The sequence below is a fragment of the Mytilus edulis genome, chromosome 9, assembly GCF_963676685.1.
Source record: "Mytilus edulis chromosome 9, xbMytEdul2.2, whole genome shotgun sequence".
NCBI lineage: Eukaryota > Metazoa > Mollusca > Bivalvia > Mytilida > Mytilidae > Mytilus > Mytilus edulis.
Genome location: NC_092352.1, coordinates 20,208,582 through 20,230,468, shown reverse-complemented (window position 1 = coordinate 20,230,468; position 21,887 = coordinate 20,208,582). Strand labels below are relative to the sequence as shown.

The window sequence follows — 21,887 nt, the reverse complement described above, 5'->3', positions numbered from 1 at the left end:
ATCATGTCTGAAACAACAATGCGAAATGTTTTGAAACTTTGCAGGTAGATTGGGGGACCTTTTACAAAAAAGATCATTTGATGTTAGCTACCAGGTGGAATCTTTTGATAATTTACAAAAAACTCTACTATGACCCTAAATGTTGGAAGAGGGGCAAACATGACGGATTCGGTGGCCCATTTAAACTATATGAAAAGTCATATCATTCAACTTTTCCTTTTAAACTCAAAGACCATACATATCAAAAATATTGACACATAGGGTGTACAAAAGATCTATATGGTAGTTCGATACAGAGAAAAACGTGGCATCAAAAGAAATATAGTTAGATTCTTATTGAAGAATTAGAAAAAATATCAAAGCTCCAAGTCCAAATGGTTTTAAAACTATACACACTTATTGATGATTAGATATTATTGAAATTTCGTGGAAAATTACATTTTTAGCTTAATTGACCATGAAAAAATACAAAAAAAATACGCTCTTGCTCTTTTAAGGTGACCAGTTTCATTTCATCTTCCGAAATTGCTCTACTTTTAACATCTAGTATATTGTTGGTACACAATATTCATCAAATTGAGCGAGCAAGACTCTTTGAAGCCTCTTGTTAAAAAAAAATCCCCCTAAAATGACTGTGACAATAGAGACAAATCACAAATTATCTTCCAATGTGCATGAAGATAAGTCAACAGAATGTGTCTTCCCGTAGATAAAAAACAATATACAATAAGTTATTTTTTAATATATTCTTTGGGATGTTTTTAATCAAATATATTTTATATTCTATACATCAAAATTTCATACACCCCCCTCCCCGAAATAAAAAAAAAAGATATACATTTTTCGAAAATTGTAAGTTAACTGGATTTTTTTTTCTGTGTAGGCCCTATAACTTAATATATTTAAGACTATATGAATATATCAGTGAGTATTTTGCAGAAACAATTGCCTAAAGATCTTCAGAATAAATTAGTTGAAATATATGTAAGACTTTTAATTCAGAAATTATAGTAGCTTTGAAGCGGTTCTAATGGAAATATTGATTGATTATTTGTTGTTTGATTAGAGTCCAGTGGCAAATATCATGCACATTAAAAAAAATGATATATTGCTCTTATTTTTTGTGCTCATTATATGATAGAATGGCATACTGACTTGCAAGTGACGAATAACATTATCAACACAAATTTAAACAAGAAATACAGTTTAAATATATAGGGTGACGTAGATTTATATGAATGATATAAGTAAAAAAGGTCCATTAAAGAGAGAAAGCTGTATTTTTTTATTTTTTTTTACATGCTGCAATTTTTCATCTTCAAGTGGCATAGTCAAATTTATAATTATGTATATTACCATATAAAATGAACAAAGGGCATGATTCGGTAATTCTTTTTTGTACTTTTTTCCGCTTGTTTTCCAAAATAATAAAATGAGTGTCTGCACGAACAGAGGCAGTTAACCTATAAGCAGTCACTTGTTCAACATTTTCGATTTTAGTAGTTTTCAGTAAAGCCCTGAGTTTTCCTCTTTCGTACTTATGAGTTGAGGATCCTCAATGCTCTTCAACTTTGTACTTGTTTGGCTTTATAAATATTTTGATATGAGCGTCACTGATGAGTCTTATGTAGACGAAACGCGAATCTGGCGTACTAAATTATAATCCTGGTACCTTTGATAACTATTCAACAACATCTGAGAGTAAAATTTTAGAATATGGAGTATCATCTGTTCAGATTAACTTTTTTTACTGACAATTCAAAATATGAGGGTTTGATAAAAAAAAACCTAACTAAATGTCCTAAGTGAACGTGAAGCTAGATGTAGATGTCTGAAACAAGTATATAAAGAAATTGAAGAATAGTAGATTTCATGCTTTAGCTTCTTAGCAATGATAGGCAATAAGACTATTTTATTTTCAAAGCTTTTGTATATTTACGAAACATCAATGATATAGGGCCTTGTTTTGTCATACTTGTTCTCTTGATTTTTATCTACATTTTTACTAAGTCAAAGATATATACAATTTTTCAAGTTTTTGAAAGCATAGATAAATGTTGAATACTCTTAAGATAAAATTGTAATTTATTTAAGTCGATGTTTTCTATTGACAAATCCTGCTTTATAACAAGCCATGACGTTGCCCAATACATAAGATTATATCTGACCAAGCTATGTAATTCAAAAGGCTTGATTTCCAACACATAGTGTTTAAGAAATGTGCTCTTTTATTCCAAGGGTCAGCATTGACAGGTTTACAAATATCGATTGGAATTTGGCACTATTTCAAATTTATAAAACTGAAAATACCGATAAGGGTATATGAAAATTTAATTTAATTTACAAATAAATGTTATTCTCTATGTATTGACATATTTAATTTGTTAAATATGTTTCTGCTTTTGTGATAATTAACAACTTTGAAATTTTCTTTTGAATGTATGAATTATTTGTATAACAAAAGTCGTCAGAATTTAAAATGAACCACAGTATATGAGTCTAGTTAACCTTTATAATGAATACACATCGTGTTATGCTTTAACGTTTTAAATCGGAACCTTTATATACATAAGAAATATTTATTTACTTATGTTGTGCAATGAAAGAGTTGACATTAAATTTTCTGTAAAAGTTCGGCCATTGTATGTTAATCTTTAAAGCATGAATCAAGACGGTAGATCGATAAAACTGAAGGGGGGTTCAGGAGACAAACAATCGAGAAAAGGGACAAAAATACGTTGTCAGAAAACTACGCCTGGACATTCATAATAAAACAAAACTTTATAAATATCAAATTGTCATATAAATTCGTCCTTAAACCAGGTCAGGTAGATATTTACAGATAGATATTTGGTGTTTGATCTTTTCTTTATATGACCGTTCTTTACTAAGTATAACGGGTTTTATTGAACACAACACAGGGGAGAATTTACTTTTCAAGACCGTTCAATGATTCAATATGCCTTGAATACACGAAATGATTAACTGTTAATGTTATTGAATAGAATCGAGGCCACAGACCGAACTAACAAAAAAAGTCTAGGTTTTATTATGTCCCTGGGTACCCGACGGGATCCATTAGCAGATAATTTCAATTTAAATGCGTGTAGTATATGAATTTTAAAACAATTTATATGGTATCTTAAGGTTCACAACGTAATTAACATACGGGTAGAATGTGCAAGGAATTTATCCAGTTGATTTAAAATTGACAAATTATACTCACCAAGAAATTAGGACAACAAAAATCTGTATACATACTAATTAAAGTATAGACAATAAATGGGGAAACATAGACATCAAAGTACATGTTCATACTCTGGGTTAGTTTTAGTCTTAGCAAAACCTTGGGGTTAGTTTTAGTCTAAACAAAAACTCTGGGTCAGTTTTAGTCTAAGCAAAAGGGATTGAGCCGACAGCAAATGAAACGCATCAATTAAAAAAAGAAAGTAGTTCAATAATGGAAAAACTGGCGACCCGAGATAAATTAAAAGTAACTCTTCAGACGGTTAAATTGACACACGATCATGATCAGCAGCTTGTTGAAGTCGGCAACCGAATTCATTTAAAAAAAATCATCTGTTATACAATACAATATTGTTATTTTCCAAATTAAAGGGCCCATTAAGAGCATAACATTAATTACAACATGGCATAAACATTACAGAGTGATTTTGAAATATACATACAAATTCAAATCGTCTTATTTTCGACATTACTTAAAAAAAATGGCTTAAAATTTTGTTCATAAATATTTGTGATCCTGTCCAAATTTCTACTTAGCATCGGTAGGGCAGTGGGCTAGAATTCCAGGCATTGATTAAAGACATTCAAAAATAATCTACACTGCCTTGACACCATTGAACCGTATAAAGAACACAACTTATGGCGTTTACCGTATAGAAGTAGGCTACTAGGGGACAACATGTGTATATAAGAATTCTCTAAGGTTTATTTGCACAATTGAAGTTGTTTAGTATATGAGTATAGTGAATAATTGCAGGATGAATTAATAAAATTACTATTCCAAACGAAACATTGTTGCAAACTTAACTTAAACTACTTGAATAAAACTTTATTCACAGTCGTATAGACATGCTTCATGCATTGGCTCGAAACAACAGAGTTTTTTCATATACATGTACCGGTAACTTCAGACTTGACATTATTCTTTGCGGCATGGTCAAATTAAAACCGATAAGCTTGTAGTACATACAGTGTTTAGGTACAAAATTTAGGTTAACAATCATAAGACTTCTGATCAAAGATTTATATTTCTTATGGAACTTCTGTTTGCATTATATTTAATTTCACATCAAATTTGGTAGGATTTATTTGAAAGCCGATTATAACTCACTGTATCGTTTTGTTATTATTTTAGTAAATAAACTTTATGTTAAGATATTTTATAGTTTTACAAACAAAACGACTTTAAATACTTAGTACCAAGCGTCACAAACCGGAAGATGGCATAATACAATGCTTATAATAACTATTTAATAAAAAATAAATTTTACTTGGCATATAATCGATGAAACTTATTTTAAATATGTGTTTCATGTTTTAAAATACCAATACAAAATAATTTTCTAGCGGCATCGCTATATAGCAAAAGTTCCATTTGAGTTGAATAAAAGAAATACTCCCACCCAAAACAAACCGTATAACTAAACAAACAAAAGGAGAGTAGATCCAGTCACTAAGACTCCTAGAATCTTTGCGACATCGACATTCATATAAAAAAGAAGATGTAGTATGATTGCCAATGAGACAACTGTCCACAAAAGACCAAAATGACACAGACATTAACAACTATAGGTCACCGTACGGCTTTCAACAATGAGCAAAGCCCATACTGTGGCCGCATAGTCAGCTACAAAAGGCCCCGATATGGACAATGTAAAACCGTGAATTCAAACGAGTAAACTAACGGCATTATTTTTATAAAATATGAACGAAAAACAAATATGTTACACATAGACAAACGACAACCACTGAATTACAGGCTCCTGACTTGGGAACATACCGCATAAATAATGTGGAGGGGTTAAACATGGTAGCGGGAACCCAACCCTCCTCCTAACCTGGGACAGTTTGTATAGCTTCGATACAAGTTCGAAACAGCTTTACTAAATTCAACTAAATACTGGCTTGTGTATAATATCTGCCCTTTGTACCTTTGAAGTGATATTAGACGATTTGTACGTATTAAAAAAACACTATATATATTTATATCATTTATAGAATTCTCTCTTTTACTATGTTTTTGTTATTTCAATCCTTTGGCTCCTGAGTCACATGGTTCCTATAAAAGAGTTTCATTACCAGAGTTTATTGTACCCTGTTCATGGCAAGCCTAATCATGAATATTCTATTCCGAATCAAGTTATTTTCCTCTGAAAATATTCAGTCTTTTTAAGAAGAAATAGATATTGGTCTAGAGATCCTCTTTATGCAATGGTACCGTATTGTATGGTTGGCATTGGTCTATTTTACCGTATGGGGACGTGACATGTTCAATTTCCTCTCTAACTACACGACCGTGTAGAGTCCTTGCATGAACTAAAGTTACTTTCGAATTAAAATCTGCAGTTTTTTTGTTGTTTTTTTCTCCTGAAGTCTTGCCAATGATTCGTTCAGCTCAAAGGAATACATGCTTTCAGATGATATATAGTTCTCTAATCGTACGAAATAGTAAGACGTGACCGACGCACGGACATAAAGAACAATATATGCGTTTTGTCAAAGTATACTTTTTCACTTTTTTGGTCTTTTGGAAAATGTTGTTTGTGCTGTATTTATACCCCTAGATACAACGAAATTTGTTTTACATGCACACGTATAAAAATTGTGGTTTTTATCCAACCCAATCATAGGTTTGATGTTGTTTTCAATTTAGACTTGTTTATATTTTTTCGTTTGGGCTTGTATTATATTTTCTCTCCGGTTTATATAATCCGTTCATATTATTTTGAATCTTTAAAATTCAAGAGTCTATCCTAAATTGAGGTAAATTATAGGGCCTTCCAAATACCGTTTCGATCTCTAACATCACTGAAGAGACATAAATTGTCGAAATCCGGATATGGTGTAAAAATATTTTTTTAGCACTTCATGTTTTTTTCCTACTGTTTGGTATTAAATCGATAAAAGATCAATTTTGTTACATCTTGCAATCTATTTATTTGGCAATCGTCAATGGCAGTCAGCATGGTTTAAGAACATCAGTTGTTCGATCTGTTAGCGTTTTGTTAAAATTGATATTTTCACTCTTTGGTCTTTTGGAAAATGTTGTTTGTGCTGTCTTTAGACCCCCTACAACGAATTTTGTTACATGCACACGTATTAAAGAGTGAAACAATGTTTCTATATAAGCAGCAAGCTAGTCAACAAACTTAAGTTTGTAGCTGAGCTAATTTTTTTTATAGATGCATGAGTATAGAAAAGACGTTTCTTTCCCCAGACTTTGTTGCTTGCAAAGCGTATTTTCCGGCTTTATTGACTTAACTAATGTTATAGGGAGGAAAACATTTTAGAATATTAATATATATATTATGCCCCAGATCAGAGACATATTTCATATACACATTATGTCATATGTCTCTGCCCAGATTCACCAGAATGACCTGAGTTTTTTCAAGCTCATGCAAGTCGTTTCTTTCCCCGGACGTTTCCGTCACTGTTGCGAGCCTCCTGTTGCCTCGAGCCTGTTGCTTGCGAAGCTCACTTTCCAAAAATGACGAGATTCATGGTTTTAATATAGGTTTTAATTGATAAATTATAACCTAGTATCTGTTAGTGTTATATAATCGTAGGTGTTGCTCTTGGCACTGGATTCTCAATCCTGGATTTTATAGTTCATCTGTTCATGTATGCATGAATGAGACTTTATTCTTTAAATCATCTCCTTTGTTACTTATAATTAACTCACATGTTCTTTTAGGTGACAGAATTGATAAAAACGAAGCAAATCACAGTTAATAACTCCCCCACGGGACTTGACACTACCTAATTATTTTATTGTCGGGTCATACATAGTTAATAAAGATACTACACGGAAACGGACATACAAGTGTTGAATATAGTTAATAAAGATACTACACGGAAACGGACATACAAGTGTTGAATACAGACTTGCTCATATTCTTATAATTTCTGATATCAATAAAATTTCATTCACACTTGTTATATAGTGATGCCAGTGTATCAAACTTATTTTCTGTCACTTTACATTAATTTCATCACAGAATGATGCACAATCATTACAATGCAAACAGGGTAATAAACAAAAATGGCATCGATTGCCGCAATGATTCTCATTGTAAAACACTTCACATCAAATAAATCAAACTTATTTTGGTTATTTTATATGAAAAAATGTATCTACTCTATGATAAAAAAATCCATTAATTTTGCCAAAGTCTCAGGGAGTCCGAGATTTTATCAATCTTTCCCGTTAGTGTTCCTAGCTCCCCTTAAAAAAATACTTTGTTTTTGAAATGAGAGAGTTTTAAGCTTTTCTACCTTTATCACTATAATTTTTTTTTTTAATTGATTTTGATACAATTTTTTGATTTAGGTGTTTACTGATTTTTTTCAACAGCTTTGATGAACATGTAGCATATTAAACTAATGGTATTGACCTAAATGAATTTAATTTTTGTGTTTCTTTATTGTTTACATTTTTTTGTGATGATATATGGTTTTAGATCTACAACAAATTTTACTTTAAAAAGAGAGTAGGAATCTCCCCTTATTGTCAAGCTCAAAAGAGTTAATTTTTGTAAACTTAAATTTCTAAGAGAAAATTTTTTAAAACTATTGTTTAGAAAAAAGGTTTCAGTTATTGGTCATGAGGGGTAACCCATTCAAACTTTCATTAGCATGGTGGTAAGTGAAGTCCTTTCTTACATGTCATATGAAGTGAAGAGAAGTGTCATTCCTATTAGCTATGTCATCAAGTACGGGGAGTTTGCTTAAGCTTGTTTTTAAGGGTCTTAGTTCTAGTCGAGATAGTGATGTGCCCCATTCTAACTTTCATTAGCACGGTGGTTAGTGAAGTCTTTTCTTACATATGAAGTGAAGGGAAGTGTCATTCCTATTAGCTATGTCATCAAGTACGGGGAGTTTGCTTAAGCTTGTTTTTAAGGGTCTTAGTTCTAGTCATTGAAAGCCACAATCAGTCCAAAAGAAATCCATGGATTGCATAAAGCATGTTTATCTGTTCTTAAGTGCTCCTTTTAAATTTAAATGCCTGTATTTTTTGTTTGATTGGTATTATCCTTGTTCTAGTTAGACATGATTGAAACAAAACAGTTGTCAATATATCTGATCAAGGACATACAATGAATACATATGTGGTTTGATTTTTGGCTGTGATTAAGTATAGGTGGTATGGATGAGTTAAATGATAATTATATGACATTTCAAGTATTGTCAAAGCTAGTTCAATAAGTGACTAGATGTTTTGTCAGTGAAAATTTTCAACATTGCAATCATTTTTAAAAATGGTAAAAAATTAAATGAAAGAATGAAGATATAAGGGACATATGTAGCTTTAAATAATAAAAGATGACTTGCAATAAGTATACTGGTGATGAAATCAAGTGTACAGAATAAATAGAAAATGAAGTTTGCCTTTCCTTTTGAATTGTTAAACATTAAATTGGGTGCCTTGTAGAGCTTTTTTTTATAAGAATAAATATTGTCAACAGTTGATGATCTCCAGAATTAGTTTTTTTTCCATGTGATATTGGAAAGTGAGTGCCTGTTTGATGATTTTTTTAACATTTCCTCAATTTAATTGGTAGATATTTTTAAAATTTAAAAGAATTTAATGAAATAATGAATGTTAAGAAACCCAAAACTATTTTGAGCAGCATATATAAGTAGGCATAAATTTTACTGTTTTTTTTTTTTTCAATTTTGAATATTAATCCAGTTTGGAGACCGTCATGTCCTGAGTTGACCTTAGTATATTTAACATCTATAGCAGTTAATTTACCATAGTATAATAATTGATTGTTTTCATCAGTATGTTTTGGCATATTACCATTTATGTCATGAACATGCTGACCCTTCAAGTATGATAATGGTGTATTTTTATTGTATGTATAGAATATATAGAGCACAATCACATTTGTCATGTGTAAATCATCATGTTCAATCTGCTAAGAAATTAATTTGTAAGGAATCAATGTTTTTGTAGATTTGTTATATTACAATCTTTAATAACTAAAGACATGTTTTGTCTCCCTATCCGAGCTATCAGAACTGAAAAAATGTAAATTTAAAACATGGACCCAATATACCATAGTCTGTTCATAGATTACAAACAGACAAGTACCTCCCTCTTAGAAATAACCTTTTAAAATCTTTTATACAATAACAACAAACTTTATTGTAAATTAAGTGTAAAGAATATATGTATTTACACTCTGGTATTTTATACAAACATTAGGTAGGCAGAATGACTAGAAAAAATGTAAAGAAAAAAAAGGAGCATTTGGTCTAAGTATTTTGAACAATAGTTTTAAGATTGAAAGTGTGAATGAACATGAAATATCAATACTGAACCTTTTACTTTCACTTTGACACAATTTGTTTGAACCAATATGTTTAATAAATAATAGGAATTATTGGTATATATTGGAAAACTGACAATGTCTTGATCTGGACATAATTTTTATTCATATTATTAAGACCTTTTTTTTCATTTCAAGTTTACTCTCATTAAAACTCAGACTGATTGTAAAGGTGCCAATATGAGTAGAATATAAATTTTTTAAACACTGTTGGAAAATAAATTTAATGTTAGCATTTTTGTTTATAATAAATAAGATAACTTTTACACATGTGAAGGATGCAGGAGCTCTCTACTAGTATAAAAAAAGTTTCTGTCAGTTTGTGTTGAAATATCTCGAGAATTATAAGTTGACCTGAATATTTCTTATTATATGATCCTAACAATTTGAATACAGTCTTTGTGTATGGTCTCCTGTATAAAATGTTCTGTTGAATAACCTTGACAGAGTTGATAGGTTCTTCCATAGACTAAAATGTTAGGGGAAAGGTTCAGTCCTCATAAAAACTTATAAATAACAATACCACAGTTAACCTGTGTAACATGTTTTAAATTTTGATAATCCCCATGGACTTTGTTCTAATGAACTTTTACTTCAAATCCAATTTTCAGAAAATTTCTGTATGTCTAGCTCCACTAGTAAGAGATTTGTAACTAGCCCTACTACATTTTTACTGGCTTGTACAACAGGCTTGCAGTTTTCATGATACTGTGTTTATGCCATATCAGTTGCAATAATTCTGACATCTTAAAAATTCTTGCCAATGCACAGAGAGTGATACATATGGTGTAAATAAAATATTGAATTGTGAATATTTTAATTTGTCTGTCATTGAAGATCTAATGACGTATATTCATTTTTAAATTGCAGTTTTTCTAAAGGATTTCTAAAAAGTACATGCTGCATTAAAATTATGTTATATGTCTTGAAAGGTTTATGAAATCTTTTTCTGTTCAAGGAGTTCAACTACTTATCCAATTTTCAGTTAGGTTATTTTTGTGAGTAATAATTGTACTTAAAAATATAGCATACCTTTTTTGAAGGTCATTTTATTTGTTCTGGCAGTTGTATTTTTTTAAGTATTGCAAAATTAAATATTTTAAATGTGAGAAAAGTTAGGTTTTGACAATTGAGAAAGAATTCTAATATTATTAAATGACTTGCAATATAATTTTTTTTATAGAATAATACTAATATCTATATTATATTTTAAAGATAAGGTGAAATGTCACTATTTAAAAAAATTATCATAAATATCAAGGGTAGTATTTAATTTATTGAATTGGCCAAACTTTTCCATTTGATTTCAAAGTAAGCACTACATACTAATATAATTGTTGAAATCTAGTATTAAAAGTTTTAAAATAAAGCATTAAGAAGTAGACGAAACAAAGTTTAGAGCGATTAGTTATATTGATATTTATATTTTAATAAGAATAGATCTATTATTCTCTTTTTAGTTGTAAAGATATAATAATCTTAAAAAGAAAAAAAGGATATATATATATAGATTTCCTTTTGTACATGTGACATAGATTGCACTTTGGAAATCAAAACCTTAATGAAATCGGAACTTAGTATTGAACCTTGAAATTAAGATTACCTGGGGTTGACAGCCCTCATAACAATAGAATACAACTTTGGTTCCTATTTGGAAGATCTCCTTTTATTTGTAATATTTTGTAATATGAAATCATTTCTATCAATATTGTAATTTTATATTACTGTATTTTATTCACTTATATTATCTAAGTATTGTCAGGTTACATGACATCGTCGGGTTACCTGACATGGAAATCTCTTGGTACAAAATCTTCATTGTCATTTTTTTTTAACATTTTTGTTATGACCTTTGATGACCTTAAAAAAGACAATAAAAAATTACCATGCATGGTTCTATTGTGCAGTATAGTGTTTTATAGACTAAGTAACTTATTCACTTACTTAAGACAGTTTTAAAGGGTTGAATAAGTTTTATTACTTTGTAAATTTGCCATTAATAGCTAATACTATTATTTTCGGAAAGTCCTCCAAAATTTTAATTCCCATTCAGGTATAAAAAAGTTTATTTCAAATTCTTTGTTATTTGTTTGTTTTTCCAAACCATTTACTTTATTAAAGTTTGACATCTTGAACATTTCCCTATCAAAATACTTGAAAATAAATTCTTTATACTCATGATCTCTATTTTTACAGATTCTAATAGAACATGGTTTTAATATTCTCTTTTGTGCATTTTTGGTAGTTAAAATTCCTGTTGAAATATTAAAACAGATTAAGAAGAAAAGAGACCATTAGTTAAAACTTTATAATGATGTGTTTTATTTGTAGTCTAATTATTCCTTATAATAATAAGGAGAGGGCAAATGCTTATCTAGCTGTGGAACTTTAGCTCATATGTCCTTATGCTAATTTTTGATAGTTTTGCAGACCATTTGATTCCACAGCTAAGGTTTATCTGCCCTTGTAAATTCACCAAAATGAAACAATATTTCACATTATTGTGATCACAATCAAGAATAATTTAATTTTGGATGCAACATGTCTTTTAATTGGCTGACGTTATTTTGTTATGAGCCCATAGACATAATTTAGTCATGTGACCGTGACGTCATCAACGTTTTTTCATGGTTTTCTACGGTTTAAAATGGAATTTAGAATTAAATTATAAAAAATGACTGTAATATTTTTTCTGTCTATTCGAAATAACATAAAAAATGTGGTGCACACTGTTAAATAACCCGCTACGCGCGTTATTCAGTGTGCACCAATTTTTTTATGTTATTTCTTCATAGACAGAAAAAATATTACAGTCATTCCTTAAATAGATGAAAGTAAAAAGTTTAAAAAGTGTTTTTTTTTTAAGGCATTTTTGCCACTTCCCTGTAAATGTAACAATATGAGCACCATGATGCACACAGCACCCATAAAATATCCATATTGATATGTATGACATGCACATACTAATTTTTGATTATGAAGATTAAAGTTATATCATAGAGCACAACATATTTGCTTGACAGCAAGTCAAATTGGATTCCTTTAGGCTTATAAAAATTTTAAAGAGTTGTTAAAACAAAAATAACCTATATAAAGTATTGCATACTCAGGACAAGGAATCATAGCTTTTCATGAAGTAGACATATTCCTAAATATTCCTTAAATGTAGCAAAATGAAAGCTATAAATTGCACTCCAGTATTGGCAGTAACCAATCATACGTAGAAAACTTGCTTTGAAGTCCCAAGTAATGAGTTGAAATTTGAAATAATACGGTGAATATATATATACATTGATGTCCTCTTAAATTAATTATTGGGTATTCTGATGAATCTAATGAGAAAAAGGTACTGTTAGGTGTAGGAATTTTGTAATCTTCAATACCAAAACTAAAAAAAAGTTGGAAATTACAAAGAATTTCAGCTTCACATTTAATTGATTTTAATTCAAGTTATTAACCAGCAATAGATTACTATAACCTGTAAAATTACTACAGTTTTAGTCTGTATTTACTTATATTAAATCAACACATTATAACATCCAATTTTGTTTAAGTTCCAGTTTAAAAAAAACCCAGCAGTTTTATTATTAAATGTCAGCAAATAAAGAAGGAAACAAAAATCCATAATATTTGATTAGTAAACATTATTAATGCATATCTTTTTGATTTTGAGGTGGGGGTCTCAGTCGGAACTTTAGCCTAAATGTTTTGATCCTTACTTTAATATAATCAATAACTTGAACAAATAAAGTAAAGATCTAAACATTAATGTATTATGCATTAAGGAGTGCTGTCATGGTACACTATAAGGTGTTGAAAAATTACTAATCAGAAAAGTAAAAATCTCTTCAAATACATGTACCAGGTACTATACATTTCATCAATTATGTCAGTGTCAGATAAATGATGCAATACTTGGGTGATCATGTTTTGACCATTGAACTAGTTACCTTTTGGCGAAGTTTTAAGTCCATTTTCAAGGCTTTTATTTTGACTTGCTAATATATGCTAAATGATTGCAACCTTATACTTTTGGTGTGTGCCAACAATATCATTTACCTTCAATAAAGTCAGGTAGTTCTTTCATCATACAAATCTTTGTCACATCAATGAAAAGACATGTGGAGCAATCACAATTTTTAACTACAGTATTTTTACATTTTATAACCAGGCTGATCATTATTATATCCTTGAAAAACAAACATGAACTATGAAGACGGACCTATATACATTTATAGCATAGCTTGTTCACTATGAATATTTAAGATTGAATTATGGCTCTGTGATACATAGAGCCTAGTCCTAGATTGCTCTGACATTTTAGATTTGATTAGGGTGCAAGACACACACACACCCGGGCAAAACCCAAAAAAAGCTGTCACAGCGATCGTCACAATGGCAATAACGAGACTACAAAGAGCCTTGATGCTACATTTTTACAATAAGACTATAAATTATATTACCATAAAAGACTTGGATTGTAGAAATGAAAATTTTATTTAAAAACAAACGAACAGAAGCATCTATTTATAATTTCTGACATGTAATTTTGAATAAGTATCAACTAAGATCATATAAACCCTCATGACAAGTACCATTTGGTATGAGTAATTAAAAAAATGTAGGTCGATAAAAATGATATGAATGTTAAGATTTGATTTTCGCAAGATCAATATAGCAGATTGTAAGACAGTATGAGAGGGATTTAAATTATGTCTAAAATCAATGTTAAAAGTCTTAGTCCAAAACCTTTATTGGTAATAAAATCAAACCAAGTTCAACGATATTACTAATGACTTAAGATTTAACCCAGTGTTATATTGTTTTCAACTTTATCATCGCTATTGAGAAAACACCTGAATCAGGCCGAAGTTTAGGCAAAATCTATATTTACATTTCTTCTAGGTCCTTTTAATAAAAGTTATAATTTGTCAATTATGTCATTCCTGAACTTGATATTGAATTTGAAACCAGTTCTAATATAAATCAAAAGGTTTGATGTAGAAGATGTTGTAATTTTTTTTACCTATAATTATATATAAACATAAAATTGATGAGCTTTAATGTTGAAACTCTTAAAGGAATAAGAAATTAATGTTTGAACATTAGTTCAACTAGCTATAGTTTTCTGGTTGTAAAATTATATTTAATTTTCATTTCAATGCATTTTTGCTCTCATATTTTTCAACATTCTTTGACTTGTGTGGATATTTGTGTACATTTGAATATATAATATCATTTTAAGCATTAAAGTCCAGTTTTTTTTTTGTCCGGTCAGCTCCCGGTCTATAACCTTACATTCTTTAGGCAGTATTTGACCAATACTTGATATGTTTTAGAAGGATGAATGATGATTTATCCCTGTAGGTATCTAACGATTTCTTGAGGAAGTCTAATTACGTGTTCTTTGGTCCAGATTTTTGATAACTAGTGAAATATAATGTCATGCTTCAAAGGTTCTTATAGTCGAGGGAATTCCTGTTTTGAAATATTTGGTCTACTTTTCTGAGAATGTGATGAAAGCAGCAGTTATGCTTCAATGAATTTCGGTCAGACTTGAGGGATAATGACTTTAATAATGATTCAAAATTATTCTACTTCATTGTATGGCTTATAATAGAGACTAGTTTAGATAAATGAGCGAGGACCAGGGATGACAACAAGTCTATAGTTCTTCCAATTTTTGCAAAGACTTTTAAGTATTTGGTATATTGATTCAAACAATACGTTATTCAATGAATCATATATGCAATGTTAGATCAAACAGTACTTTATTTCAACAAATAGAATCCAGTAACGAGCAACATTGCTCTATCTTTAAATAATCTGTCTTCAAAAAATAATTACATACAAAATTAGGAATTCTAGTTGAAGAATGCTTCGTCAAGTTGAATAGATTAAAAAAAAACAATATCCTATCTGAAAACAAGTATTAATATATATTAGATAACTCAAGACAAGCACTAACTCTATGTATTTGGGGCTCTACTGTTCATGAAATTCTTACAGCACAAATATGTTGTAAGTTATACTGAAGTCTTCATGACTTAAAAGAAGTTTTTTTCGTAATATTTTTCAAATGAGTGGCTAACACATAAAAATAGTGTGAAGTTCTAATTTAACAATTTTTCTAGCTCTGATCCCTTGTAATAAAAAGACCCAAATTTGGTGCATATCTTAGTTACAAGACAAACATGTTGATAACTTTTCCATGACAGATTTAGTGAGTCTATACCTTGTATGTTGTAAATTTTCATCTAAATCCATTTAGATTAGATAAGTCAGAAATAATCTTATGTTGGCTGTTTTTTTATATAATTTATAAAAATGATTAATTAATTGTAAATAGTGAGTACCAAGGAATGTAACTTCCTGATACTTTTTCAAAGATCCAATTGTCAGAATCTATTGGACAAATTTGAATCAAAGTTAAAGTTGACTTGAGTCATACAATTTATGTACTAAGGGGGTTCTACCTTAGATTTCTGTCTACTGAATAATAGTGTCATGTTGAAATTAAAGAAAAATCAAGAAAATGTGAAAAGCTAAACATTGTTTTAATATCTATTCCTAATAGTTATGATATTTTTATGACCCATCTAAGAGCATTATGTTTTACGGTCTGTGCATCCATTTGTTCATCTGTTCATTCATTCGTATGATCGATAGTCCGTCTGTCCCACTTCAGCTTAAAATTTGTGGTCATGGTAGTTTTTGATAATGAAGTTGAAGTCCAATCAACTTGAAACTTAGTACACATCTTCTCTTTGATATGACCTACTAATGTTAATGGCAAGTTAGAGTTTTGACCTATATTTCACAGTCCACAGAACTTAGAACATGATAGTGCTAGTGGGGCATTCATGTACTATGGACACATTCTTGTTATAGCATTACTTGTGTGCATTATTGATGAAAGTGCAATAATTATCTTACATTTTTGTACATTGCTCAAGTATTAATAAGTGCATGCCAAAATTTCTGAATACATTGTTGTATATGTAAACGTAACAACAACCCCACATCACATTAAAAAGCCATTTAATAGTCCAGATACTGTATTCAACAATAGATAAAATAGGGGCCAAAGATACCAGAGGGACAGTCAAACTCATCGATAAAAAAAACCCTGACAACACCATGGCTTCAAAAGAAAAAGACAGACAGACAAATAATAGAACAATAGACACAACATAGAAAACTAAAGACTAAGCAACATGAACCCCTACAAAAACTGGGGGTGCTCTGGAAGGGTAAGCAGATTCTGCTCCAAATGTGGCACCCGTTGTGTTGCTCATGTTATTACAAACGTGGTAAATAGTCTTGATTTGGTAGGTAGTATTTAGAGTAAAGTATAGACTAATGCCTTCATGGTAACAATGTGTGAAGAGGAGTGATTGGGTCTTCTAAGGGCTTTTTGTTGTGTTTATTAATAAATTTTGCATTTTTCCATTGATCTTAGTAATAATTATTTAATTTGAATATATCTTAATGTTTAGATTTTATTTTTCAGTGATCTGAGTGATAATAATATAACTTCTATTGGTGCCAATGATTTATCATTTTTGACGAACCTGGAGGAATTGTAAGTACTATGACATATAACAGTACTTATCTTGTTAAAAATACTGATATGGAGCTACAGAGCAATTTACAGGCATACACACACACACACGAAATATATCTTAGGATTATTTCAATATTTCATAGAACAAATCAAATTTGAATAAAAAGGGGTAAACAATCCCCATTTCCATTGTTAAATCATATGAAATACTTTTCAAAGTTTTCATATTGCACGATATAATTTCTGAGATTGTGTGCAGTAATTAAAAGCAAGTATTTAAGTAGTTTAAGGTCGTATGGGTGTCTTTCACCATCTTGGATTGTGAAAAAAAGAGAATCAAGGTCCAGATTTTCATAAAAATGGAGTACATGTAACTCTGAAATAGTGCATTTTCTAAAGAAATCTACATGGAATTTTGCAATTTTGAATTCTAGTCAGAAATAACGCACAGTGACCATGTCGTTTCTTTTGATATTCTCAAAGTATTTTCTAAAAGCTATCTTCACATATTTTATTTTACAATTCTATCAATTAGTTTAGCTTCTAATTACAGAATGTTGTTTTTTCCTGTATAATCCATACAAAATGTGTCATTTTGCCATAACCTGTAGCTTGAGAAAATGCTCTGTGACCTTTCATTTGTATTATATTTTAGAACATATATCAATAGATACTACATTTTGGCAAAGTATGAACAAATTCTATCATATTTAATTCAGACTCCCTTAAAAGCAAAATATGCCTTCCTTTTTTTTTGTAATATCCTGTGTTGTTCTCATAGATGTAATACTTTCATAAGCTATGTAGAAAAAAAGACACTAGAGCATTGGCAAAGTCCATATATAAAGAAGAAGATGTGGTATGATTGCCAATGAGACAACTCTCCACAAGGGACAAAATGACACTAAAATTAACAACTATGGGTCACCATATGGCCTTAAACACTGAATAAAGCCCATACTGCATAGAAAGGCCAGGAAATGACAAATGTAAAACAATTCAAACAAGAAAGTTAACGGCCTAATTTATGTACAAAAAATGAATGAAAAACAAATATGTTACACATCAACCAAAGACAACCACCGAATTACAGGCTTCTGACATCAGGCATATACAAACAGACTGTGGCCAGGTTAAACATGTTAGCAGGATCCCAACCCTCCCCTCATATTGTCTGTTTGTTCTTTAAATTCAAACTTGGAATAAAAAATATTTGTTTTGCATCTGTATTGAATTAAATCAAGCATTCGAATGTTAGCCACTGGAGTCCCAAATATATTAGGAGCAGTATAATAATATAAAAGGTTATGACATGTCACTTTTTTGTATATTTTCAGATACCTACAGGGGAATAATTTAAACAGTATTCATTCAAATGCTTTTCATGATAATCGTGATTTGATAACTATGTAAGTATAGACATACATCAGGCTGGCTTAATAGTTCACTATGTGTTATCATTGCTTTATCATTGATGGATCCCTCTAAATATAACTAGGTGTGTTTGATTCTACAAACCTAACAAACACTCCCAATGTCACATGGCTTGTCTGATTTCACGTTTTATTTTGTGGTAGAACATATATTTGATCATCACATTAGTTTTTACAGTTTAACCTTTACTCCTTGTTAATCAGAAACATATGAAAAGCAAGCAGCTGTCTTGTAAACATACTGTGGATTCATTATTATTTGTTGGATACCAATTTTTGTGGATTTCGTGGGCACAGTTAAACCACGAAATTAAATGTTCAACGAATGATAAATTTTCAATAGGTTTGTATGAAGACTTCAGCAAAACCAGGAAATTAAATATCCACAAATATGCAAGTTTTTCTTAATCCACGAAAATTGGTATCCACGAAAACAAGTGAATCCACAGTAGTTACTTTATAAAGTAGAACACACAGGTGAGTGAAATATGTGTACAACACACAGGTGAGTGAAATATGTGTACAACACACAGGTGAGTGGAATATGTGTACAACACACAGGTGAGTGAAATATATGTACAACACACAGGTGAGTGAAATATGTGTACATGACTTTGAATCATTGATTAGGTTTAAGAGTTTACTAGGCTGGTGCACATTTTGTATAAAATGAAGTTGCGACAGACACATGCATGACAAACACATCACCATCACCAAAACACAACTTTGTCATGAATCCATCTGTGTCCTTTGTTTAATATTCACATAGACCAAGGTGAGCAACACAGGCTCTGAAGAGCCTTTAGTTTTTTTTTTTAAGAACCAGTGTTTTTTCCTACATATTTAGTGCAATTGTATCTATACAGGTTGCACTATAATAAACCATTCATTCATTTAGCTGGGTAGGTAAGAAACAGGAAACACACATATATTTTTATTTCACCCAAGAGGAAAAAAATTATTCTGTAACTATAAATGAATATAGAAAACATAAACTGAAAATACTGTTATCATGGTTATAGTTTTATTGTATTCTCAGTTATGAAGTCATCAATATAGACACAAAGAATAGGGTGGAATAGTATTTTATTCACCAAATAAGGGCCTCTATAGCATACAAACAATATAATACATTTTGTAATAAACAATAACGTAAATAACACGAAGGAAATAGAGCATTGCCACGACGCGACAAATTACATTGAAAAACATACAATTTATTTGTTTACGCCAAATGTGATGCTATCCAAAATTTGTGGGGAGAACACTGTCATACATAGGAATTGAATGTTTTCAGTTGCTCTGTTGGTGACTTCAGTATTAATCAATATTCATCTAATTCAGTCACAAAGGCAGAGCAGAAAATCTGCACATTTTATAGGTGAACTATTTCATGTTTTCTCATAGCATATAAGGATGTACAATAAATTTCTATATTGGTAAAGTCACAGGACTGATTAAGTATTTTGTTTTAGTAACAGTTGCAGTTATAAATCAAGTGGCTTTAAGAATTATTCTTTAATCAGATATCTGAATTCTTAGATGTGAATATCTACATACAAATAGAAACGTAATGGCTAAAATATCCAAAGCATAAAACAGTGTAAGAAACATTTATTTTTCTGAAATAAACACAAGATGTGGGTAAACATTAATAAGACAGCAACTAAAAGACAAAGATAACAAAGACAACAAGAGGGAATCATAAAGTGTGCACCAATAGACATGAGTCAATAGGTCAAGATCTAGACTGTACAGAATCTATAAAAGTGATAAATTTAACAGAAACAATGAAAGGTCTGCCATCAACACCCAATTCTAAACATAAGATCTGACATACAACAACTACTGCAGAGGTTGCAGATGAAGGACACAAGTTCATAAAAATGTGACATGCTTTAACTAGTTTTTTGAAATCTCACTCTCTTCAGTTTCTCATAACCTTCATTCACCTCATATAAAAAACCTAAAATAATGTGGGTGGGGCATACGAAGTTTCCTTTATCAATCCTTGTATGTATTCTCTCAGAAATGTAACAGGTGAATTTAGGTGAAGAAAGTCAAAATAGGTCACACAGACCAGATATATCTCTGTGTCTGCAGTTTATCCTTAATTGTTATTACTGTGTAAATGGAATTAAAGGTCTACTTGATTTTTTACGAGGACAAAATGATCAAGCAGGTAGCCTATTTGAGTTCTAATCACTTGTTTTCCACAGAAACTTGTCAGATAATCCTATTGCAACCCTTGAAGATGAATTGTTTAAAGAGACCAAGAAATTAGAAACAGTGTAAGTCTGCATTTGGTTTATTTCTGGTATTAACTTTATACAATTTTATTTTCTTGACAATTATATCTTGTATTAAAACTGGCTTTTTATGTACTTCTAAATACCTTCATTTTCAGGAGTAGGGGCATGTTAGGAAAAAAAATCCATAATAAATCTAGGTCATGTGTTTGGAAAATAACAAACTTTTAGAAGAACCATAACTCTTCAGAAGGGTTTCTTTGTGTGATTTATTTTAAGGGAAATAACCAGTTGCCCTATCCATTATACATTTGTTTTAGATTTGCTGTGTATACTATGCACCCCACATGCACCCTTTTCTTAGTCAACACACTTTTAACATATTGATACATTCTTAACCTTTTTCTTAATGTGCCTGTAATATTTTCTACAATCAACGAAGAATAAAAATATCTATGGATTATAGAATCATAATTGTTTTTTGTTATGATGCAAGATGACATTAACATATGAACTTTATAGCCTTATATGGCTATTATGTTCAATCTGAATAGAATCCAGGTCCTATGTTTAAGCTGAATAGAATCCAGGTCCTATGTTTAAGCTGAATAGAATCCAGGTCCTATGTTCAATCTGAATAGAATCCAGGTCCTATGTTTAAGCTGAATAGAATCCAGGTCCTATGTTCAATCTGAATAGAATCCAGGTCCTATGTTTAAGCTGAATAGAATCCAGGTCCTATGTTTAAGCTGAATAGAATCCAGGTCCTATGTTTAAGCTGAATAGAATCCAGGTCCTATGTTCAATCTGAATAGAATCCAGGTCCTTTGTTTAAGCTGAATAGAATCCAGGTCCTATGTTTAAGCTGAATAGAATCCAGGTCCCATGTTTAAGCTGAATAGAATCCAGGTCATATGTTTAAGCTAAATAGAATCCAGGTCCTATGTTTAAGCTTTGCTTACAAAGATTTGACAACACTCCATTTCACTTTCTGTTTTAAAAACCTTTTGGGATCCTCTGGTTTTGTTGTAATGTCATTATGATACACACCTTC

The 21,887-nt window shown here is 30.5% G+C and overlaps 1 protein-coding gene across 14 annotated transcripts in view; it reads left to right on the top strand.

Annotated features, from left to right (window-relative positions):
- LOC139487783 (polycystin-1-like) overlaps positions 1-21,887 on the top strand; it is an 89,669-nt gene that overhangs the window by 4,117 nt on the left and 63,665 nt on the right. For 10 of the 14 annotated variants that reach the window (XM_071272873.1, XM_071272872.1, XM_071272867.1 and 7 more), the window contains exons 3-5: positions 17,098-17,169; positions 18,489-18,560; positions 20,804-20,875. In XM_071272873.1, the coding sequence (XP_071128974.1) occupies positions 17,098-17,169; positions 18,489-18,560; positions 20,804-20,875 (216 nt within the window). The remainder of the gene's footprint in view (positions 1-17,097; positions 17,170-18,488; positions 18,561-20,803; positions 20,876-21,887) is intronic. The other 4 variants (XM_071272876.1, XM_071272875.1, XM_071272874.1 and 1 more) reach the window with 1 other exon arrangement.